The 19,610-nt window shown below is 45.1% G+C and overlaps 1 protein-coding gene across 2 annotated transcripts in view; it reads right to left on the reverse strand.

Moving 5' to 3' along the window:
• EIF2B2 (eukaryotic translation initiation factor 2B subunit beta) overlaps positions 1 to 19,610 on the reverse strand; it is a 179,540-nt gene that overhangs the window by 38,578 nt on the left and 121,352 nt on the right. For both annotated transcript variants that reach the window (XM_085626736.1, XM_085626737.1), the window contains exons 2-3: positions 4,070 to 4,190; positions 3,163 to 3,311 (exon numbers count right to left, since the gene is read on the reverse strand). In XM_085626736.1, coding sequence (XP_085482862.1) covers positions 3,163 to 3,311; positions 4,070 to 4,152 — 232 coding nt within the window. In that variant the 5' untranslated portion in view covers positions 4,153 to 4,190. The remainder of the gene's footprint in view (positions 1 to 3,162; positions 3,312 to 4,069; positions 4,191 to 19,610) is intronic.

A 19,610-nucleotide genomic window follows, 5' to 3' on the forward strand; every position in this document is an offset into this window, starting at 1 on the left:
TGACTGAAGAAGGGTGTGGGAGGGAACACACATCATAAACATATACAGTTAACAGACATCTTCAGCAAAGTTTAGGGCATGGGCTGTATATGAAGTCGTGTGAAGACTCATTCACCACCATGAATGGTGGTAGGTAAGAATAGGCCTTCACACACTGTACTCTGTTGACGGGGTTGCTCTTATGGTCTCCTGACCTTCAGTATCACACTCTACATACCTCTTGTTCAGCTAGACATACTTTTATATTAAGACCAAAACACCTCAATTTAAGGTATATGTACATTTACAATATCAAACATATTTTAATGTCACAATATATACAAATACCAATCCTATACCAGAAATATATATATAAAATAAGAAAAATCTTTTTTCTACCCTTCCCTAGAGTAGATTATTATTTCTAAAAGTGAAATATGCCCACTTCGAGTTCAATCTAAACAAATGCTTTTGTAAAACATTCACTTTCTGATGCCATACTTTGCAAGTCCTAAAATCTTAGTCACGTCATAATGTTTACCCATTTATTTAAACTGTGACAATCACAACCTCCTGTTCAGTTGACTTACAAAACTGCAAACCTCCTTATAAAGTTTAGAGTGATTTATGACTAGGACACAGGTTTCAATTCATATTGTCTGTATGCAAGATATGGGGAACATACAAACACAAATTACTAAACTGTTTCCTTCTGGCTTTTACAAGATATACATTTATCGGAGGTATGGGGATGTGGACCACACCTCATCATTCCATTAGCTCCAGGTAGGGTTCCTAATCCGAACTACGATTACAGTTTAAGAAATACAAATAGATGAACCCATTAAAGTAGATAACAAGGTATTAATTGTGTACCTAGGCATATAGTCCACTACGTCTGTCCAGTTTGTTCCCAATTTTTTTTTTCATATTTGCACAAATTTGAAAATATGAAGAAACATTTTTGGGTAATGAACTGGAAAGATGTGACTGGCTTGATGCCTGGATACAAAATTAATTCTTTGTTATCGACCTACCTAAGTTCATTTGTTTGTATTTCTTAAGTTGTAAGCTTAGAGTAGCTAAGGCTTTCTGGTGGATACACACCCATTCTTATTTCCAGTGTGCTCCTCACCTGCTAATTTTTGGTTTTAAGTTACCATCACTGAGATTTCTGTTTGGGTCCAACATGTATATGTACTTTTACCAGCAAATCACCTTGCCCCGGGAGGGGGGGGGGGGGGGGGGGGGGGGGATTTGGGCTGCCTACATCTAACACTGCACACAGTATCCACTCATAAGAGCCGTAGTAGTGAACGCCACCGATTATGTATCCCCCGGTGCAACTATGACAAACTATTGTAAGGAGAGGCTGTTTACAGCAATGGTTATAGAGATTTACCAAGAAACGGATCTAAAGTTTATCATCAAGATAGCTACACCTTGTTGGTCAACCACAGTGGGACCCTGACTACAATGCACAACTGGCAAGTGCCCAATATCTGTCGGTAATACAAATAAATTAACTTTCACAAGATATGTATGGAGTCTGAGACAATATTGCCACCTTTGCCAACACTGCAGCAACCCACCTTCCAATGGCAGCTGCACGTTCACTGCTAACAGCACAGCACCAAGGAACCATTAAAGAGAGCAATGCATGTTCACGTATTAGGTTGTGCAGCCCCTGAGCCTCCACCATGGCTAGATACTAATAATGACCCCCGCAACCATCTCACCCAGCCCTGTAGATTCAACTTCCATCTGTATCCCCATCGCCTCTGCCACAATATCAGAATCCAATTCTAGTGGCATCTGCATTGCTGTTGCCTACGCCACAAACAGACTTTCATGCTAAGGCACCCTTTGATAGTGTCACTGATAAAGAGAAAATATGTATTTCTGGGATTCCCGACGATATTTTTAAACAGTCAAATATCACTGCAGCTGTGCAGGATACGGGAAAACATTTTCAAATATACATATATTATTATTTAAAACAGTTTGTAAAAATAAAACATTCCACTAGGAAGCAACATTGCCTGTCCTGATTTCTGAATCAATACAATAACACTAAATCATTCATAATACAGTACATCTAACTAAAAACATGACCCCGAATATGTATTTTAAAAGCAAAAATAAAGCAATCGCTCCCATGGTTAGGCTTTTACATTTGAGAAAACCAATGTTACCACTTTAATAATTCTAGGAGTTATAACATGGGTTCATGAACGACAGGGTTACTAAAAAGCCGATTGTTTTTGGAGAAAATATTTATTCAGATAGAAAAACAAACTTTTCCCTGGCCAAGGGGAAGGCGAGTGGGATGTTTAGAATAACAAATATATAAACCAAGATCATAAGTAGCTTTTCCTTCTCCAGCATGATATTCTCAGATAATGAAACAGCAGAAAAGAATAGTAAGCTAGCCCCAACACAACCCCTCCCACACCGCCAATACCTCGGTGGTGGGACATCACAAGCACATTTGGGAATATAAAAGGAGAACCACGTAAACAAAAGGTATGCAAGCAAGCCAGACCCTCAAGAGTTAACTCTGTGGTCAAAACCTAGGTCACTGTGTTTAGCGGTCCTGCAAATTTCTGCATTCCTCACTACAGAAACTGTTGCTGCTATGAGCCTTAGGATTACCAGGCAAATGTCTGCTGAGTAAATGGCAGCAGGCGTTGATACAGGAAATATCGATTCGGAAGTGGATTATTTGACTGAAGAAAAGCCTGGGCAAACAGCTCCACTGTTGACAAGGTGGTCCTTAATATTTTCTAGATAAAATCTGAAACACGCTTTACATAAGAGGTTTGAAGGAAACCTCCTGCTGGATATTTAGGGGTTGGTGATAAAGTGGGTAAGTAAATCGTTTGGGCATTTTCTTCGTTTTGGTTGAAATTAATTTATCAAGAGTGTTCCAACGGTCCAAAAGTCTTGACGTTTCATACTACTATTGTGTACTCATGGGCTACTAGAATTCTAAGTCCCTGAAAGAAAAATAATTTCCAAAAACACGAGAATTAAGGGCAATTGGCAGCAGCTTTGTTAGTATCCAAAAACAGACTATACACTAAGAAATAAATACAGGTAGTAGATTATAGTGCAACGAAAGCTGAAATAATATGAGAAGACCAGCCAATTTGAGCACCAGTATTTGACTTTCTCTCTTACCAAGTTCTATTAGCAGCTCATTGACGGCCTCAATTACATTCGCCTTCAACAGGGGGAAGGGGATGTTAAAATCCTCACTAGGCCCACCAGCTGTCAATAGTTTGTGCAGTGACTCCTGCTGATCCGTCTCCTCACTGCGACCACGGAGTCTGTAGAAATAGGAAAAGACAGTTCTAGCTAGGTAATATAGGGTGGAGAACAAAAAAAAAACAAGTCCAGTGTATATTTTATGTGTTCCCTAAATTGTGTGGTAGAGAACCCTTGTAGATGAGTACTGGCTTTCTGTCATGTAGCAATAGTTTTTGCTGATCTGGTGACGCAGCCTGGTATCAACTCAGCATTTGTTATGTCCACAGAAACAGCCCAAGGTTCTACAAGCTGTGTCTTCCTGAAGAAGGCTTTCTGCCGAAATGCACGTAGAAAAAATATATTATATAGTAGCCACTATCTGAGAAAGACAATATATAAGAGAAAAATATTACATATAGGGAACTTTCTTTGATAAATTATATAAGGATTGTCTAGGTGCTTCATACAAAATTCATCGGTATTCACAATTAATACTGAATGTTCTGTTTTGTTATGAGAATCTTTCGTTATGTTGTATGCTGTGGATGGATGAAAGAGTATGAGAGATCGTATGATTGACATTATAAAGAAATATATTGCTAATGGTAGTTTTCCTAATGAGAATTTTTTTTATTTTTGCAAGATAGATTAGTTATAACGTATGCTTTGAATAATACATATATAAAATTTGATAATATTTGCCTTCTTGTTCATAGTATATTTTTGCCCCAGTTTTGCTAAGATAGATTCAATACTCGATGAATATATAGTTGGCCAATATTTGTGTGTACATTTTTGGTGTCAGAGTGCGACATCAGGGAATGGATTAACATCTAACCTGCCGTATTCTTCGCGGATGATTTTCAACACCCTGCGTACCATGTTGCCCACTGTGGTCTCAGATGGTTGTGCTGCCGTCATCCTCCGGCCTTCTTTGTGGATTATGCCGATTAGCTCACCTAAGAAATAAGGCAAATTATGTGGTGTTAAATTCACTTTGAAAATGCAATATTCACTAAAGTTTCTTGCCTCTCTTATTTAAAATAAATGACATAAGTGATGCAAGAACAAGTGTGGTAAAGAACCCATTTTTTATACATCTTCATGGGAAGCTCAGACGCTTGGACACTTTCCTTAAGCAGAACTGTAAAATATTCCAAGGTGTAGGGTGGCCAAAGGAAAACAAATGGCCATTCAACCTTTGGTATAACGTTTATGAATATTTGCCAATATAAATGCACCCTTAGGTAGTACCACTTGAACTTATTGGCCAAAACGTTTGGATTTTTATGAATAACTATGGGGAATATCACCATATACTTAAGGAGATATAAATGATTTTTCAAAAGATTGACTGCACGCGGATAATGTGCCTTTGGGTTCAACATTTGTAGTTGACTTGTCAAATAAAGGTAAAGTCTTTAATATAGCACACGTTACATTTGCCCCATACTGAAGGTTGAGATTTCCATAAGTTTCCTTAAAAGGGTTCTACCATTGCTGTAATTAAATGAAGAGCAGGATAGAATAGAAGTCCAAATAAGTGTTTTTCCTCGTTCTTCATTACAAGGCTGGTTTTAATGTTCTTCTGCATTTTCAGGATACATGAATTTCAGGCGTTTTTGCCATTCTGGTGCCTCCCCTGCTTCCCTGACTTTTGGTTCCTTAACGCCTTTAAGAAGGGACTCATTTGTTACTGTATTTAGTGTTTAAGGCTATTAAAGAAGATACCATGATGGAGAATCAAAGCATACTCCTCTATAACTGCAGTTCTCTATTATGGGTATCGTCATTTAATTTAGAAACAAATAAGCTCTTCTCCAGAAGAGCCGTAGGAATGGAAGCAGACGAGAATGTTAAGTCCTCCATCCACATTAGATCAATAAAATGAGCTGGGGAGCTTACGGTCATCGTGTCGAATGCCAAGATTATGGCTGTCCTTTGTTAGCCTGAAAGTTATAATTTAATTCTTTCTCCAATTAAGGCTGCAAAAAAAAAAAAAATCCTTCAATTTTTTCCTCTTTCAAAGAGAGAGAAATGGAATAAAGGATTGGCAGCAAGGCTGTTTTATAACCATAATTATTGGTTGTGTTAATACTTTACTCATACATAAATACTGATGGATAAACAGTGGGAAGCCAATTAAACCTTTACATAGACACTTATTTGCTTTACAAGAGGTTTTTTTTCTCCGATTTAACTGTGTCTGGTATCTCCTATAAAGAAGATAGTGGTGCCTAAAAATATATTTATGTTGAATACATTATGGCTACTGGACACTTGCAGTGACTTTCGCTACTCGGTTTACTGTCCAGAGTATCCACTCATTTTTTTATCCATTAAGGACCTGCAGGGGAGGTTTGTCAAATGGTAACCCTGAAGTATTTTTCTATGGCAGCAGCGAGTATTCAGCAATTCACACGAATTCAATATTGACCAGTGAGTCTCAATCTTTTCCTTATTTAGGGCCACGAGCTACACCATTCATGGAATTATCAACTTGACAATCTCTTTCGGGCTTTCTCTATACACTACCCTAATGAGGATCTCTTATCTGTAGAAGGGATTAAAAAATAGCATATACCCTTAAGGCCTGCAAATGAAATAATTTATTGCATTTGTTTTGGCTGTATGGACAGGCACTTTATGATATGCACTGGAATGAGTTTTTAATCATAGTATATATCACGTATGTGTACCAAGCACTTTATCACTTATATTTAATGAGAGAACGGTAACTTAATGACTATGTTAAAAAAACAAAAAGTGGTTACATTTGACATTTAGGCCCTCATTACGATGCAGGTCGGACAAGCATGAAGGCGTTATTATACATGGCTTTTTGCATTGAGGCTTGAGCTGCGGCCCAGAAAATGCTGCAGCACAAGCCTCAATGCTAAAGGGCATGTTTGGAAACATCCCTGCAACGTGTGAAAGGCACCATGGGGTGCCTGGCACAGGGTGCATGGATGTTTTGGGGGCACCACAGGTGCCCCCATGCCCCATAGTGGAGGTCCAGGGGGGACGTGGGCCCTTTTTGAGGCCCCCAAAGTCCCTTTCCAGCAGCCTTTCTATGGTGGTCAGACCGCCAGGGAAAGGCCGCCCCTATTATAGGGTATTACTTTCCGACCGATCGGCTCCTTGACCCCGTCAGAAGCCTTGGTCGGTCACTCTGCCTGCTGCCTCAGACCACCCACATCATAATACGGCCCACAGCACCAGATGTCAGACGGAACGCCGCCGTCAGTGGCGGTCCGTCCAACATTGTAATCTGGCCGCAAGTGTATATTTAGTATTAAACAGATGTATATTTTTGGGGACCACGGTCATCTTTGAAAATTATATTCCCTACATCGCTACAGATCCTCTACTTTTTCCTAGCATCTCCAGTTTGGGCCATTTTGAAGGGGAGACCCTAATAGAACAACAAATATTTACACAGCTGTAAAACACAGCACAAAGAGAGTCAGGCGCCTACTAAGCATCTCTAATAGTTACTCTTTGTGAAAGTCAGCATCCTTTAAGGCAAACTGCTTCAGAAACTGTGAAAAAGATGGGAGAAAATGGCCCTGCCCCCAAAGCAATAGACGCCATTTGATGACTCAAAATATGCCCAACACTCGAAGACAAGCCTAACATCAATATACAGACACATCCACGACTATCTGCATGATGAATATTAAACTGCCTCTGGAAAAATGTGCTTATCATGTGGCAGGAGAATCAAGTTCATAACATCTGCAAATCAACCAAGGGGATCACAAATGCAAAGACTTTACCCATGTTAGCTACAGAGGCGGGATGGCACCAATTGCAAATACAGATTTCAAACGGCAGTCACAGAAAAATGCAAGTAACTGATGTGCTTCTCCATTCACTAATTAGCATCAAGTAGCTAGGTTATCTATACACAAAGTGCAAATGCAATGGCCAATGTCCAGTATTTGTAAATGTCCAGTATTTGTAAAGCGCGAACAATTACCCGAAGGTGTCAAGGCGCTGGGGGTCGTCGGGAAGATTAAAGCAAGCTATTGCCCAGAGTCACATGGTGCTGGGCTCATCTGCCGCCAGCACCGGGAATCGAACCGTGAGTTCCCGGGTACCAGAGTCAGTCGCCCTGACCGCTGCGTTACACCTCTTCCACTAGAAACCTTATGCTACAAATCAGCCAAGTGGCTCATGAATGTCACTCCTATACATAGATTTTCAACAAATCTGACTAACAATTATAGCAGCGATTTTAAAGGGATAGGGGCTGCTATGCTTGCATTCCGTGAGGCAAATGTAGGGATGGAGCGCAGCTTTCCCATGTAGACTGCCAAACTTGCTCTTGCAACCATTCAGCTGGATTTTCTAAATAGAATCTCTGTCTCTAATTAATATTAATGAGAAATTGCATTTGCAATGTGACCAAAAATTAGTATAAAAGGTTTTTGGGTCGAGCCTAGAGGCAGCGCGCATGCGCTTCTCTGCGAGGCATGCTGTATTGGATTATGCACTTAAAGCCCCGCCTACTCTCCACCTATATTGGTCATTGGCTTGTGTCATTGTTCTTCGTAAATGCTGGCTTCTGATTCGCAAATAGGGTTGTTAGTCCCTCCTTAGTACCGCCTTGTCTTCATTTTTAACCTCCCATGGCGACTGGCCCTTTACTTCGGTTGTTACACAGTACGTGTTATTTCGTCTGGAAGTGCTGTTTTCTTTACTGAGTTTCTCTTACTGCAGGCAGGACATGCGCTGCTTCAGCTGGAACTGTTTGTGTGTTTTTTTAAGCAGCACGACCACGCTTTATATTATTTTATGTGTTTTTAAATAAACAACATGGGCGCCCACTTTCAATAACACTGGCGCCCCCTTTCACAGGCTTCCCTACCCCACTCGCTCTACTTTGCTAGCAGCATTCCGTTTGGCCGTCCGCTTTTAAAAACCCGGCATTATCTCAATCCCCCACCCATCCCGTCACTGCGTAATCTCGCTCCGTTGCCCTCGAGTCTGTTTCTCCTCCCCCCCCCCCCCCCACCAACCAGACCTCCTCCACGAGACCATCTACGTTGCCTCTTTCCTTGCTTGTATAGAGCTTGGAAATGCTACAAAACGTATGAATTTTTTTCTTTTTAAGACGAGGCCTTTGTTCGTAAATGTAACAATACTGGTGCAAAAGATGTGTAGCTTCAGCATTATCTTAGTACATCGTGGGCCCCTTATGAAGTGCGGCATAACCAACTAATTTAATAAAATCATTAAAGGCCGCAGCACTGCTTAATCCCATCTATTTACTCCGGATTCCTGCTTTTATCCAAATGTAAGCCAATGTGCAACTCTTGGCCATGCCCTTGCTACGAGTAACCCAATTGGCAGCAAAGCAGTGACGTTCGCCACTCACAAGCCAAAGAACACATTTATTCATGTCCACATGTTATGCCGAGTTAACTGGTTAACAAATATTTATTTGGGGGTAAAATGAAAGAAGTCTTAATGACGACAGTACCTATACAATAATCGCACACCATCTCCTGCACAGTGCCTCTGATTCTGACCTTACACAAGACCCATTTCAGAATGTCCTTGAGGAATTAACATTTAACACTACTAAATGGAAGCAGGCAGAAAGGAGGACTTAAGTGTGGTCTCACTGAGAACTTTTCTGGTTTTCTACTCTGAAGGTTGCAGAATGGCATCAATGGGAAATTGTGGTATGCAGCTTTGGTGCTCATAAAAAATGTCATTTGGGGCGTGGCCAGCGGAATGGCCGACTAGACGTGTCCGACCGGAGCTCCGATGGCCCATAACTGATCCTGTTAAAATCCTTCGCTCACCATTGTGATCCTGTTTTGGAAAAGTACGGGTTGAGTGCAGGAAGATAGCACCCGTGCCCAGACCGGCTTGTTCTGACAATAACTGGCACATATCGGCAAGAAAAGTGGCGAGGACCGGAGACCCGGCCGCGGACAAGATGGCAGAGGCCTGAGCTCCGAGAAGTGAAGGAGGCGTCACTGAGGGGCTGCGGGCTGATCTTGGGCCAGGGTGGGTGGGAGTGGTGAGGAGCGGGCATCGGTGGTGCCCTGTCGGCCCCCCTCCTTCTCGCCCCCCTCCTCCGTCCTTTGAACACGTCGGTGACTGGTGTGGCACAGTGAAGGGTCGCGAAGCTGATCCCGGCAGTGGACTGAGAAGTGACGCACAGGGGGCCGGTGAGTTGTGCAGACCCGGCAGAGAGACATCGGCGCCGGTGTTCCTGCCGACCAGAGAGGCAAGATAACCGGCGGGATCGTGACCGGTGTCTGTCACCTGTGGCCCGGAGGCCCGTACTGAGGCCATAGCCTGGGGGAACTTCGGAATCCGGCCGAGAAGACTGATGAAGGGGACTTGGAGGTGCCGGGGGGTCCTACACTGTTTGACTGCCTGCGGAGTGGTCGACCGGCACAAACTCATCACTCGGGGAGCCCACAGAAGACAGTGAGCTTGGTCATACCGGGGCAGGCGCAGGTGAGAAAGAGGGCCTGGATCTGTGCTGCGCCCTGGGGCTGCCAGTGAGGGAGAGCGAGGCGCTGAACAGCCCGTCGAGACGGGGACAAAGCTACAACCATTTCGGGGGCACCAATTGGCTATGGCGGTGAGGTGAGCCAGTTGGGGGGGGAGGGGAGAGGGGGGGGGTCGGAGAGCGCGACTGAGAAGGGCCTAGAGGCATGTCGCGCCGACATTAGCGCACCCCCCGACTGCTCAGTAATCGGGGCTGTGGCGTGAAACCTGCACCTGGGGACTCGCATGGTGTGGCACCGAGAGACTGGCAGTGTGGCATGAGGGAGCTCCTGAAGTGGCCATCACGGGACAAAACGCGGCAGGGAGACCCCCCCCTAAGGACGGGGGCAGAGTCTTGAAACGCCTGGGACTGTGGGGGACACCCGGGTTAAAACAGACGACGCATCACCTGGGCCAAGACCCCCGCCCACCCCCCCTCTGTGTGACCCACAAAAACCCTGTGAGAAGGCGCGGGAGCTACAAGTGATTTAGTGGATGGGAATGGGGACTCCGCCTTACTGTTGAAGACTACAGTGTGGACGACCTCTGTCCAAGCGGTCCATCGACAGTTGGGCTCTCCCACCGCCAAGGGCATAGGTGAGACCCATGACATCCCCCTGGAGGGACAACTCTTGAGGAAATCCGCTGCTGAAGTGGCCACACGGGGGGGGGGGGGACCCGCTGAGAGCACACAGCTCACGTATACTGGTGACCCCGCGATTCTCCAGGCATCTTTACCCTTGCTGCCCGCACGGGTGGCAGTCGCAGATGATGCGGGACAAAGACCCAAAACCACAGAGACAGGGGAAGATGGACAAATTTGCTAAACCACTGTCCGTGACGGACCCCCCTGCCTCAGCCTCCACGGACGCACCGGATAATAAAGTTATCCTTCAGGCAATTCAGTCTTCCAGAGAGGTGCTGGAAGGTAAAATTGACGAAATTAAAATAGACGTTAACCTGCTCCGCCATGACCTGCGGAATATTTCCGAGAAAGTTACACAAGCTGAGCACTGCAAAAAGAACTATCGATGGACAGAATGCAGAACAATGTCATACATTCACCACAGTACAGAGATCTGGGCCTAAAGCACTGCAAAAAGAACTATCGATGGACAGAATGCAGAACAATGTCATACATTCACCACAGTACAGAGATCTGGGCCTAAATCCATCATTTTTTTGCTCACCATGCCATTCCAGTTTGGACCCAGCCATATGCAAATCAGTCTTGACCCTGTGCCCAATGGGAACAGTCCAGCCCGACCTGCCAGGTCAGGTCCTCCCTGGACTGGAAACAAGCATCCTAGGACCGGTTTCGGGTCTTTCACCCCTCTTTAGCCAGGATAGCTTGATTCCAGTGGCATGGAGAGCACCGCATATCGGAGGTTGAAGACACCGCTCATACGCTCCGAGAGAGCGTATGAGCGGTGACAGAGAGGTCACAACTTTAACAGCGGCCATGAAGGATGTGCTATGGATGGTCGATTATGCTGAAAATCAAGCACAAAGAAACAATCTCTGCTTTCTCGGCTTTCCAGAAGCCATTGAGGGGTCAGACGCAGGTGCCTACCTGCGTAAATGGCTGCTGGACTCACTCCCCGATGCGCGCTTTTCGCCATGCATTATAATCGAGAGAGCACATAGAATTCCGGGGACTCAACCTCCATTGGGTGTCCCACCACGTCCGCTGTTCGCGAGGTTTCTTAATTATTAAGACAGATCTCATCCTCCGAGAAATCAGGCAAAAGGGGGAAATCCGGATGAACAATACTAAGATCATGGTGTTTCCGGACTATTCCCGAGAGGCACAGAAGCAACGCAAAACTTTTGATTCCGTGAAAGATAAACTACGGCAGATGCAAATCACGTACATGCTCCTCTTGCCCGCTAAACTCAAGGTGATTTATCAAGATAGACACTGTTTTTCAACACTCCAGAAGAGGCCTGGCACTCGTTAGAGGAGCGCCCTCTGGTACGAGCAGCGGGGAGCCCGGCGCCACTGTCCCAAGTGCCCAACTTAGGGCAACGCCGTATCGGAGCAGGAGAGTGGCAGGGTCAACACCACGGGCCTCGGACTCTGAAAGCACACACCGCATGGATAGACCCAGCGTGAAATCGCAGACGAAAGAAGCGGCTCCGCAGCGATCGACGGACTGCACCGATCAGGACATTACAACAGACTCAGAGGAGGATCACCCCTTGTTGCAAAACATCTATCTCCTTGAAAATCAGGGAGAGGCAGGCACTGAGAACAACACGGACACTCGGACCCAGCAAGCTGGCGAAGAAGAATGATGAGCAGTATCAGGCCTGGAGAGTCCCACGGACAGTAAGCTGCCAGAGGAACTCGCACGCCACCGCACGTGTTCAGTTTCCTCTGGTGTATTTGAACTTCCTTTGTTCCTTTACCTTGTACTCCCCCCTCCCCCCCCCCCTCCTGCCCCCTTCTTGTTTTGCCTCTCCCCCACCCCTTTCCTTTCAGTTTTCACCTTTTTACTTTAGGTTGGACTTTTTGAACTGTTTGCTCCTGTGTAGAGTTTCCCCGCCTCTTAGCTAGTTTTAGACATCAGCAGCCCGAGAGCCTGGCCCGCAGAGAGCCTAGTTAAGGCCGGTAGACCTGAGAGGGGAGGGGCTGGAGGGACAGGGAGAGGCTTGAGGAGGCAAGTTTGGGTGAGGGGGGGGTGAATTGGGGTTCTTACATAGTTATTTGGCAAAACAGTAGGAATGTAGGTACTATGAGATTACAGAAACAGAGACAGAGGGGCCGGGGATGTCATCCTTCTGCAGGAGACACATCTAAAGGGAACACACAGCGGGTTTCTGGGCCGAGGGGCATATAAGACACTAGCCCACGCCGGGTTCACTACCGGGGCAAGATGCGTGGCAATATTAATTAGGAAAAGCCCACCTTTCAGAACTGAATGCACTTGGGCAGATCCCAATGGTGCATATGTCGCGGTCAAGGGTGTGTGGGAGAGACGAAACATCACTTTAGTCAGTGTATATGCACCCCCCAGGTTACAAAGACAAACGCTGGAGAAACTGGCAGCGGTCCTGTTGGAAGCGGGCTCCGACACACACATTATTGTAGGAGACTTCAATGACGTAATGGACCCCACTTTGGACCGCACGACTGTCCCAACGGGAGGCCCCAAAGAGACACCGCTCAAACGGTTTGCAGACACATTAACACTTACTGACATATGGCGTAGGAAGCATTCCCAGACCAGAACTTATTACTTTTATTCAGGTGCACACAAAGCCTTCTCAAGGTTAGACTACATACTGGCCCCGGCGGGAGAAATAGGGGAGATACATAGGTTAGAATACTTGGAGAGAGGTCTTTTGGACCACACGCCTCTGTGGCTCACCGCGGGTGCCCGTACACAACACCCGGCCGGGGAATGGAAGCTCAATCCATGGGAACTGAGGGACCCTCAGGTTGCCAGGGATATTAGGGTGGATACGGGACTATATGTTTGTGAAAATGTGGGGTCAGTAGACTCCACCATCAACACTATGGGAGGCGTATAAACCCATTCTGCGGGATAGAGCCTAGCACATCTTAGCCCATAAAAAGCGCAAAGAAGGTGAAGAAATTGCAGGACTTGAATCACGGCAATTGCAGATCGAAACACAGGCCATCACGAGCGACGACCCTTCCTTGTTGCGAAGATTACAACTTCTTCTAATGGAATATTTTGCGCTGGTCAAGAAGGACGCGCAACACAAGATACAAGCAATGCATCGGCGCCTGTACGATGCAGGTGACAAAACAGGTACATTGCTTGCATCGCTTAGCAAAAAGAAGCTAGATATTAGGTGGGTGGCACAGATACAGACAGAGGATCGTCAGACTCATACAACTCCCGTTGAAATAGCTAACGCCTTCGCTGGGTATTATGAGGCCTTTTATGCGCAACGCTCTCTGGCAGAGCCAGCATAAATCCAGGCATATCTTCAGACAATACAGTTCCCTAAGCTAGCAACCAGCGAGTCTCAGACATTGGACGAAAAGATCACAAAAGAGGAAATCATAGAAGCCATTGGTCAGTTGAAAACTGGGAAGGTCCTGAGCCCTAAAAGGCTCCCCCCTGAATTTCTTAAGCAGAACGGGACTTTATTTAGCCCATACCTCCTTCAGCTATATTTGGAGGCGCAGGAGGTGGGAAGTCTCCCCAGGGATTTGGGGACAGCCACGATTGTGGTAATTCCCAAGAAGGACAGGCCGCCACAGAAGTGTAGCGCGTATCGACCTATCTCCCTTATTAATATGGAGACCAAAATACTGGCCAGAATACTAGCCAACAGGCACACCGTGCTAATAACTGGTCTCATTCATCGGGATCAGTCTGGCTTTAACCAAAGAGGTCGACGAGACTCAGCCTTAGGAGGTTACATAATTGGCTGGAGGTGGTAACCACGAGGGAAGACCCGCACCTCATCCTGTCCCTCGATGCTGAAAAAGCATTCGACACTGTCCATTGGCCCTTTCTTATGTCCGCTCTGGAGGAGTTCGGATTTGGCCCTGCCTTCAGGCAATGGATCGCCATTCTATATGAGAGACCCCTGGCTAGAAACAGAGTTAATGGTGTGGTGTCACGGGAATTCTCGATAGGACGGGGCACTCGACAGGGATGTCCCCTGTCCCCTCTTTGCTTAGGTTCTGGAGGCCCTCGCATGTGTCATCCGAGCGCACCCGTGTATAACAGGATTCCGGGGAGGAGAGAATGAGGACTTTGACGAGCGCATCTCCCTGTATGCCGATGACATACTACTGTGTGTCACAAACCCTGAAACGACGCTCCCTAACATTATTGCCAGTTGCGAAGACGATGGCGCACTTGCAGGATATAAAATTAACTGGGGAAAATCATGTCTCTATCCAGTGGGCCTGAGTGGAGGACACAATGCCTGCCCAAGCCGACTTTAGTTAGCCCCCAATGGCATAAAATACCTAGGGATCAATGTCACAACGGATACAGCAGTGTCGCTGGATTGCAATCTTTATAGGATGCTTGGGGAGTTTCGCTCAGATGTGGAGGTGGAAGTCCTTGCCGTTGACGTTGCTAGGCAGGGCAGCGCTTTATAAAATGATAGTGCTCCCGAAATACTTATACGTTCTGCAAAACACGTATCAGCCGATTCCCGATGAGGTGTTCACTAAAATGGACGACACACGGAGGACGTTTCTCTGGGACGGGAGACCGCCGAGGATAGTGTTGGCCACACTGCAACACAACCAATATAATGGCGACATATCCCTACCTGATCTTCGGGCATATTCCTGGGCGGCCCACTTGATTCTTGTGAACGCATGGGAACATGTGGAGAAAGACCACCCCACGTATGCACTTGAACGCACAATTCGCCGGGCGCTCGTATGCGCACATCTACGGGGGGAGGGGCTCCGCAAAGCTCCTAACAGCTACACGGATTGTGATAGCAGCTTGGAAGAAGGCAGAACGGCAGATGAAATGGGATGGCCGGGTTACCAGGGAAACCCCGCTTTGGGTGGAAAACCGGCTTACAGAAATCGCGAAGCTGAGAGGTTTCGGGAAGTGGGACTTGTTGGGTATCTCACAACTTAAAGACATATTATATCGTAAGGAGCTGGTAACGTTCTCATCTCCAGACTGAGTATGACATGAGTCAGACGCAATACTATAAATACTTGCAGCTGGCGCATGCGTGGCAGGCACAACACATAGATGCCGGCGACGTCCCTGAATACGCCCCTTTAGAGGGACGACTCCTGATGGGTGAGATCGGGGAAAAGGCAGTCTCCTGGACATAAGAACCATAATTTACAACAAGCCAGATTCCCTGCAGAAGTTGAGGGCGAAATGGGAGTCCGACTTGGGGGAGATAGAGGATCTGGATTGGGAAATGGCGCTGATGCACCCCCGGGAGGTGGCTGTCAAGTCATGCCTTAGATTGATCCAATTCAAATACCTGCACAGAGCATATTACGATAGCGCTCGACTGCACCGCATAGGGAGGGCGGAAGCGCCCAACAGTCTGCGATGCAACATGATCGAGGGCACATTCTTTCATACGATATGGGAATGTTCGCAGATTCAAATGTACTGGGCAACCCTGCTGAAAGAGCTAGAAGCTATCTTGGAGGGGGCAATACCCTGGAGTCCCCCGTTTGTCCTGTTGGGCGTACACACAGAGATTGACCTCCCCAGACCGAAGTTAACACTGCTTCAACAAGGATTAGTGGTGGCCAAACGTGACCTGGCCAGAGCATGGGGGGGGCTATACCGAGCCCATCACTGGCCGAATTGAGAAGGGGTATGGATATGTATATGTTCGGTGAGAAAACGACATATACAGCATGGGCCGTCCCAAAGGTTCTGGAAAATATGGAAACCGTGGCTAAAGCACTGTGGTCTCACGCTCACTGACTCAGTGATCTCTAAGGGTGGGGTGATGGGTGGGGGGAGGGGGAGGGGCTCATAGTGCCCTCTATAAACACCGAATTGCTGTTTCCCTGTATACTGCTAGTGAAATATAATGTTGAAGTGACACTGAATGAAATAATGCGCTCCGAAGATGCGTACTGTTTTTGTATTGCAATTATTAAAATGCCAATAAACACATCCCCCCCCAAAAAATGTCATTTAGGTTTTCAACTTCGGGAGGAGATGTGATTTAGTGGCTAAACCCAGAATCATAAACTATCAGGCTAACATGATGCAATAACTGATGAAAGGTAGACACTCCCTCCTATGATTTCCGTGGTTTTTAACATACAGGAATTCACAAAAATCGCCAAAACCATCAATGGACATTTATGCTAATTGTAGACTTTCATGTAGACACTTAAAACTAACCCATCTGATTTTTTCCCAGTGGACGTCCCCGCAGAATCACATTTGAGTTTCTGGTGCATATGCACCTAAACTTTTATTTTCTCCACAGGGAACCGGGTGCAGACAAGCATTTGCAATGCAATAGGTCTCGCATTTACAAGAGTTTGAGCTACTGGCATTGTAAATGACAATGCCTTTTATTTATGTGTTGAATTAAAAAGAAAAAAAAATTTGCATTGTCATTTACAATGCCAATGGGTTAAAGTCTCACAAATGCAAAACCTATTGCATTGCAAATGCTCGTTAGTTTTGGTGCCGTCTTCCAAAGGAAATCTGGAATATCTCTCATTCAATACATCCCATGGAGCATCATCTATAGTGATTACAATACTGGACACAAGGACAGCATTAGTATAGCTGTAGAAGGTACAATGGAGAAGCAAGCAGCATACAGCAATCTGAAAGAGCTCCTAGCTCAACTGACACGGCCTCTGTACACTCGCTTTTTGTGTCCTCGAGTCATGGGGACATTCCATGATGCAACACACAGAGAGGACACCACACAATTGTAACATGGTTAAATACACAAGGATATCATAAATAGATTCAACACCTTTGAATAAGTAAAACGGATCCTTAACAGCTAGAAAACAAAGCAACATCAAGATTTCATGAACACAGTTTCCTCACGATGCAACGTAAGCGAGTACCAGAAATGTTGTGTTGCTCGCTTCAATAACCTGAATCATCCGTTCTTGCGACATTAACATCATTCTTTGGATTTTGCTTTGTGCTAGGTGGAGAACTCCAACTCATGAAGGTTAAAATAGTGAGTGGTCCAAGGATGATCAGGCAACTCTTGATGCCACAGACCAAATTGCAACTGATCAACATATGGTTCACTTCGATCTGCCAATTCGCACTGAATTAAAAATGGATGCTAGCTTTCTAGGTTTGGGAGAAAAGCTAGCAGAACATGCTCTGCAGCAAGATGCACCAAGAAGTTCAATGTCTGCACCAGTAAGACGTACCGATACGAAGTAAGCCTACTCCGAGACTGAAAACAAAGTCTGGCAGCAATTTGGGCTTGCAAATATGATCATTTATTCCTATATGGTGTTTCAATTGCAGACTAGAATGTCAAACTCCGCAACCCCCAAAAACCTACACTGTCATCAAACTGTAAACCACCTGTCTTAGCAGACTTATCCTACGGTAAGTAGGGTATACTTTACCACTGCTCCATGTACCCACTTATTTCCACACTGCCCTCATACCTTCCACCCTTCTGCACAGATGCCCAGTAACTCGTCAAGTGGAACACCTTGGGCTAGTCCTGGCTTTTTAGCCAACAGCACTATGTGTGCTGGGATCTTTAAGTCTACACTTAAAATGGGAGAAACAAAGCTTTGGCTCAAAGTATTCTTGGATAAAAAGGCATTACCCCTGCATCCACCATCCTCATCCCGGTCCTTGAGGAATATCAAAGCCAACTGGAAATCAATCCCAGCCAGTCATTATTTATTAGGAATACTAAAGCCAACTGACAATCGATAATCTCAAACAACAGAATAAGCAATGACGAGCAAGATTAGCAATAAGAATAATGAAAATGACCCATATGCAGAGGTTGAAGTGGGTGGCATCTGTGGGGCAAATTGTGTCCACACTTACTTAATTTAACAAACAAAAAAGCTCCTCTACTTTTTGATAAAAGATGACCTTCCTGGTATGGTAAATTACCACAGTTGCGATGCCTCAGCTGACGTGGAAGGTAGGGAGTTTCCTGTGCTATGAATGTGAAGAAGGCACAGACAGCTAAACAAGAACTAAGCCTTCCTGCCACGGTGCACGCAGCCAGAAGGAAATCTAAATCTGTGTAAATGGTTAATCTGCAATTGTAAAGGCTGCTTGAAAGCCAGTATAAAAAATAAATACACAAACACGATTCACTCGAAGAGAGGAAAGAAGCCTAACCTCCCTAAGCTTGTAGAAATGTGGGAAACCAACAAGTGGTACAGAATGCAGACACAATTTATCTAATCATACTAGACTTACAGTGAACCAAATTTTAAGTTGAATTAAAAAAGGTAGGTGCTGTAACATAGATAGTGCAGTATATAGTGACATAGGTGAATGAAGTGTGCAGGTGTTATTCACAATATATATAGTCTAGGGGCAGATATTAGATTTAATTCAAATAGCAGGACTCAAATTTTAGAGTACAATGTCCATAGTGTTCATCAATATCAGTCCTCTAGTAATATTGTTGACGTTTCGACCCTTGAACTATTAATACAGGGTCTACTCTGACTGCGTCTTCCCATGGAATCCTATATTTACAGGCCAATTCTTCCCCGATCTATAGACAGGGGATTTCAAAACAGAGTTTGTTTTTTCCTAGTTTTGTCCGGATAATGACCCTGTATTAATTATTCAAGGGTTGACATATTGAAAATATTACTGGAGGACTGATATTGATTAACAATATGGAACGAGTACTCTACATTTTGAGTCACACTGTTTGCGTTGGATGCGATATCAGACCCTAGATGGTATATATTGAAAATAACACCTGCATACTTTATTCACCTATATCACTATTCACTGCACCGTCTATGTTGGGGCACCTACCTCTTTTAATTTAAATCACATTTGTATCACTGTAAGTCAACTAGAACCAGATAATAAAATCTCTCTACATACAGGAGAACTTTTTTGGTTTCCCACATTTCTAAAAGCCTAGGAAGGTTTGGCTTCTTTCCTTTCTCTGAGGAAATAATTGTCTTTGTGCATTTAGTATTTGCCGGGTTCCCAAGATTACAGGGCTCCCTCATATCTTTGGTACATGGGAGCCAGAATAGGCTTTAAATTGATAAAGTCACTTGAAGCTTTGAGATGACATTTATTCGTTTTGAGAGGGATTATATTCAGCTGTGTTCTAGACTGTGTGCTTTTATTCAACAGTTATAAAAATTGTCTGCACTAGGTACAGTTTGCATATTAATAAAATCTTTATTTTGGAAGTACTTTTTTATC

Source organism: Triturus cristatus, chromosome 9, assembly GCF_964204655.1.
Source record: "Triturus cristatus chromosome 9, aTriCri1.1, whole genome shotgun sequence".
Classification (NCBI taxonomy): domain Eukaryota; kingdom Metazoa; phylum Chordata; class Amphibia; order Caudata; family Salamandridae; genus Triturus; species Triturus cristatus.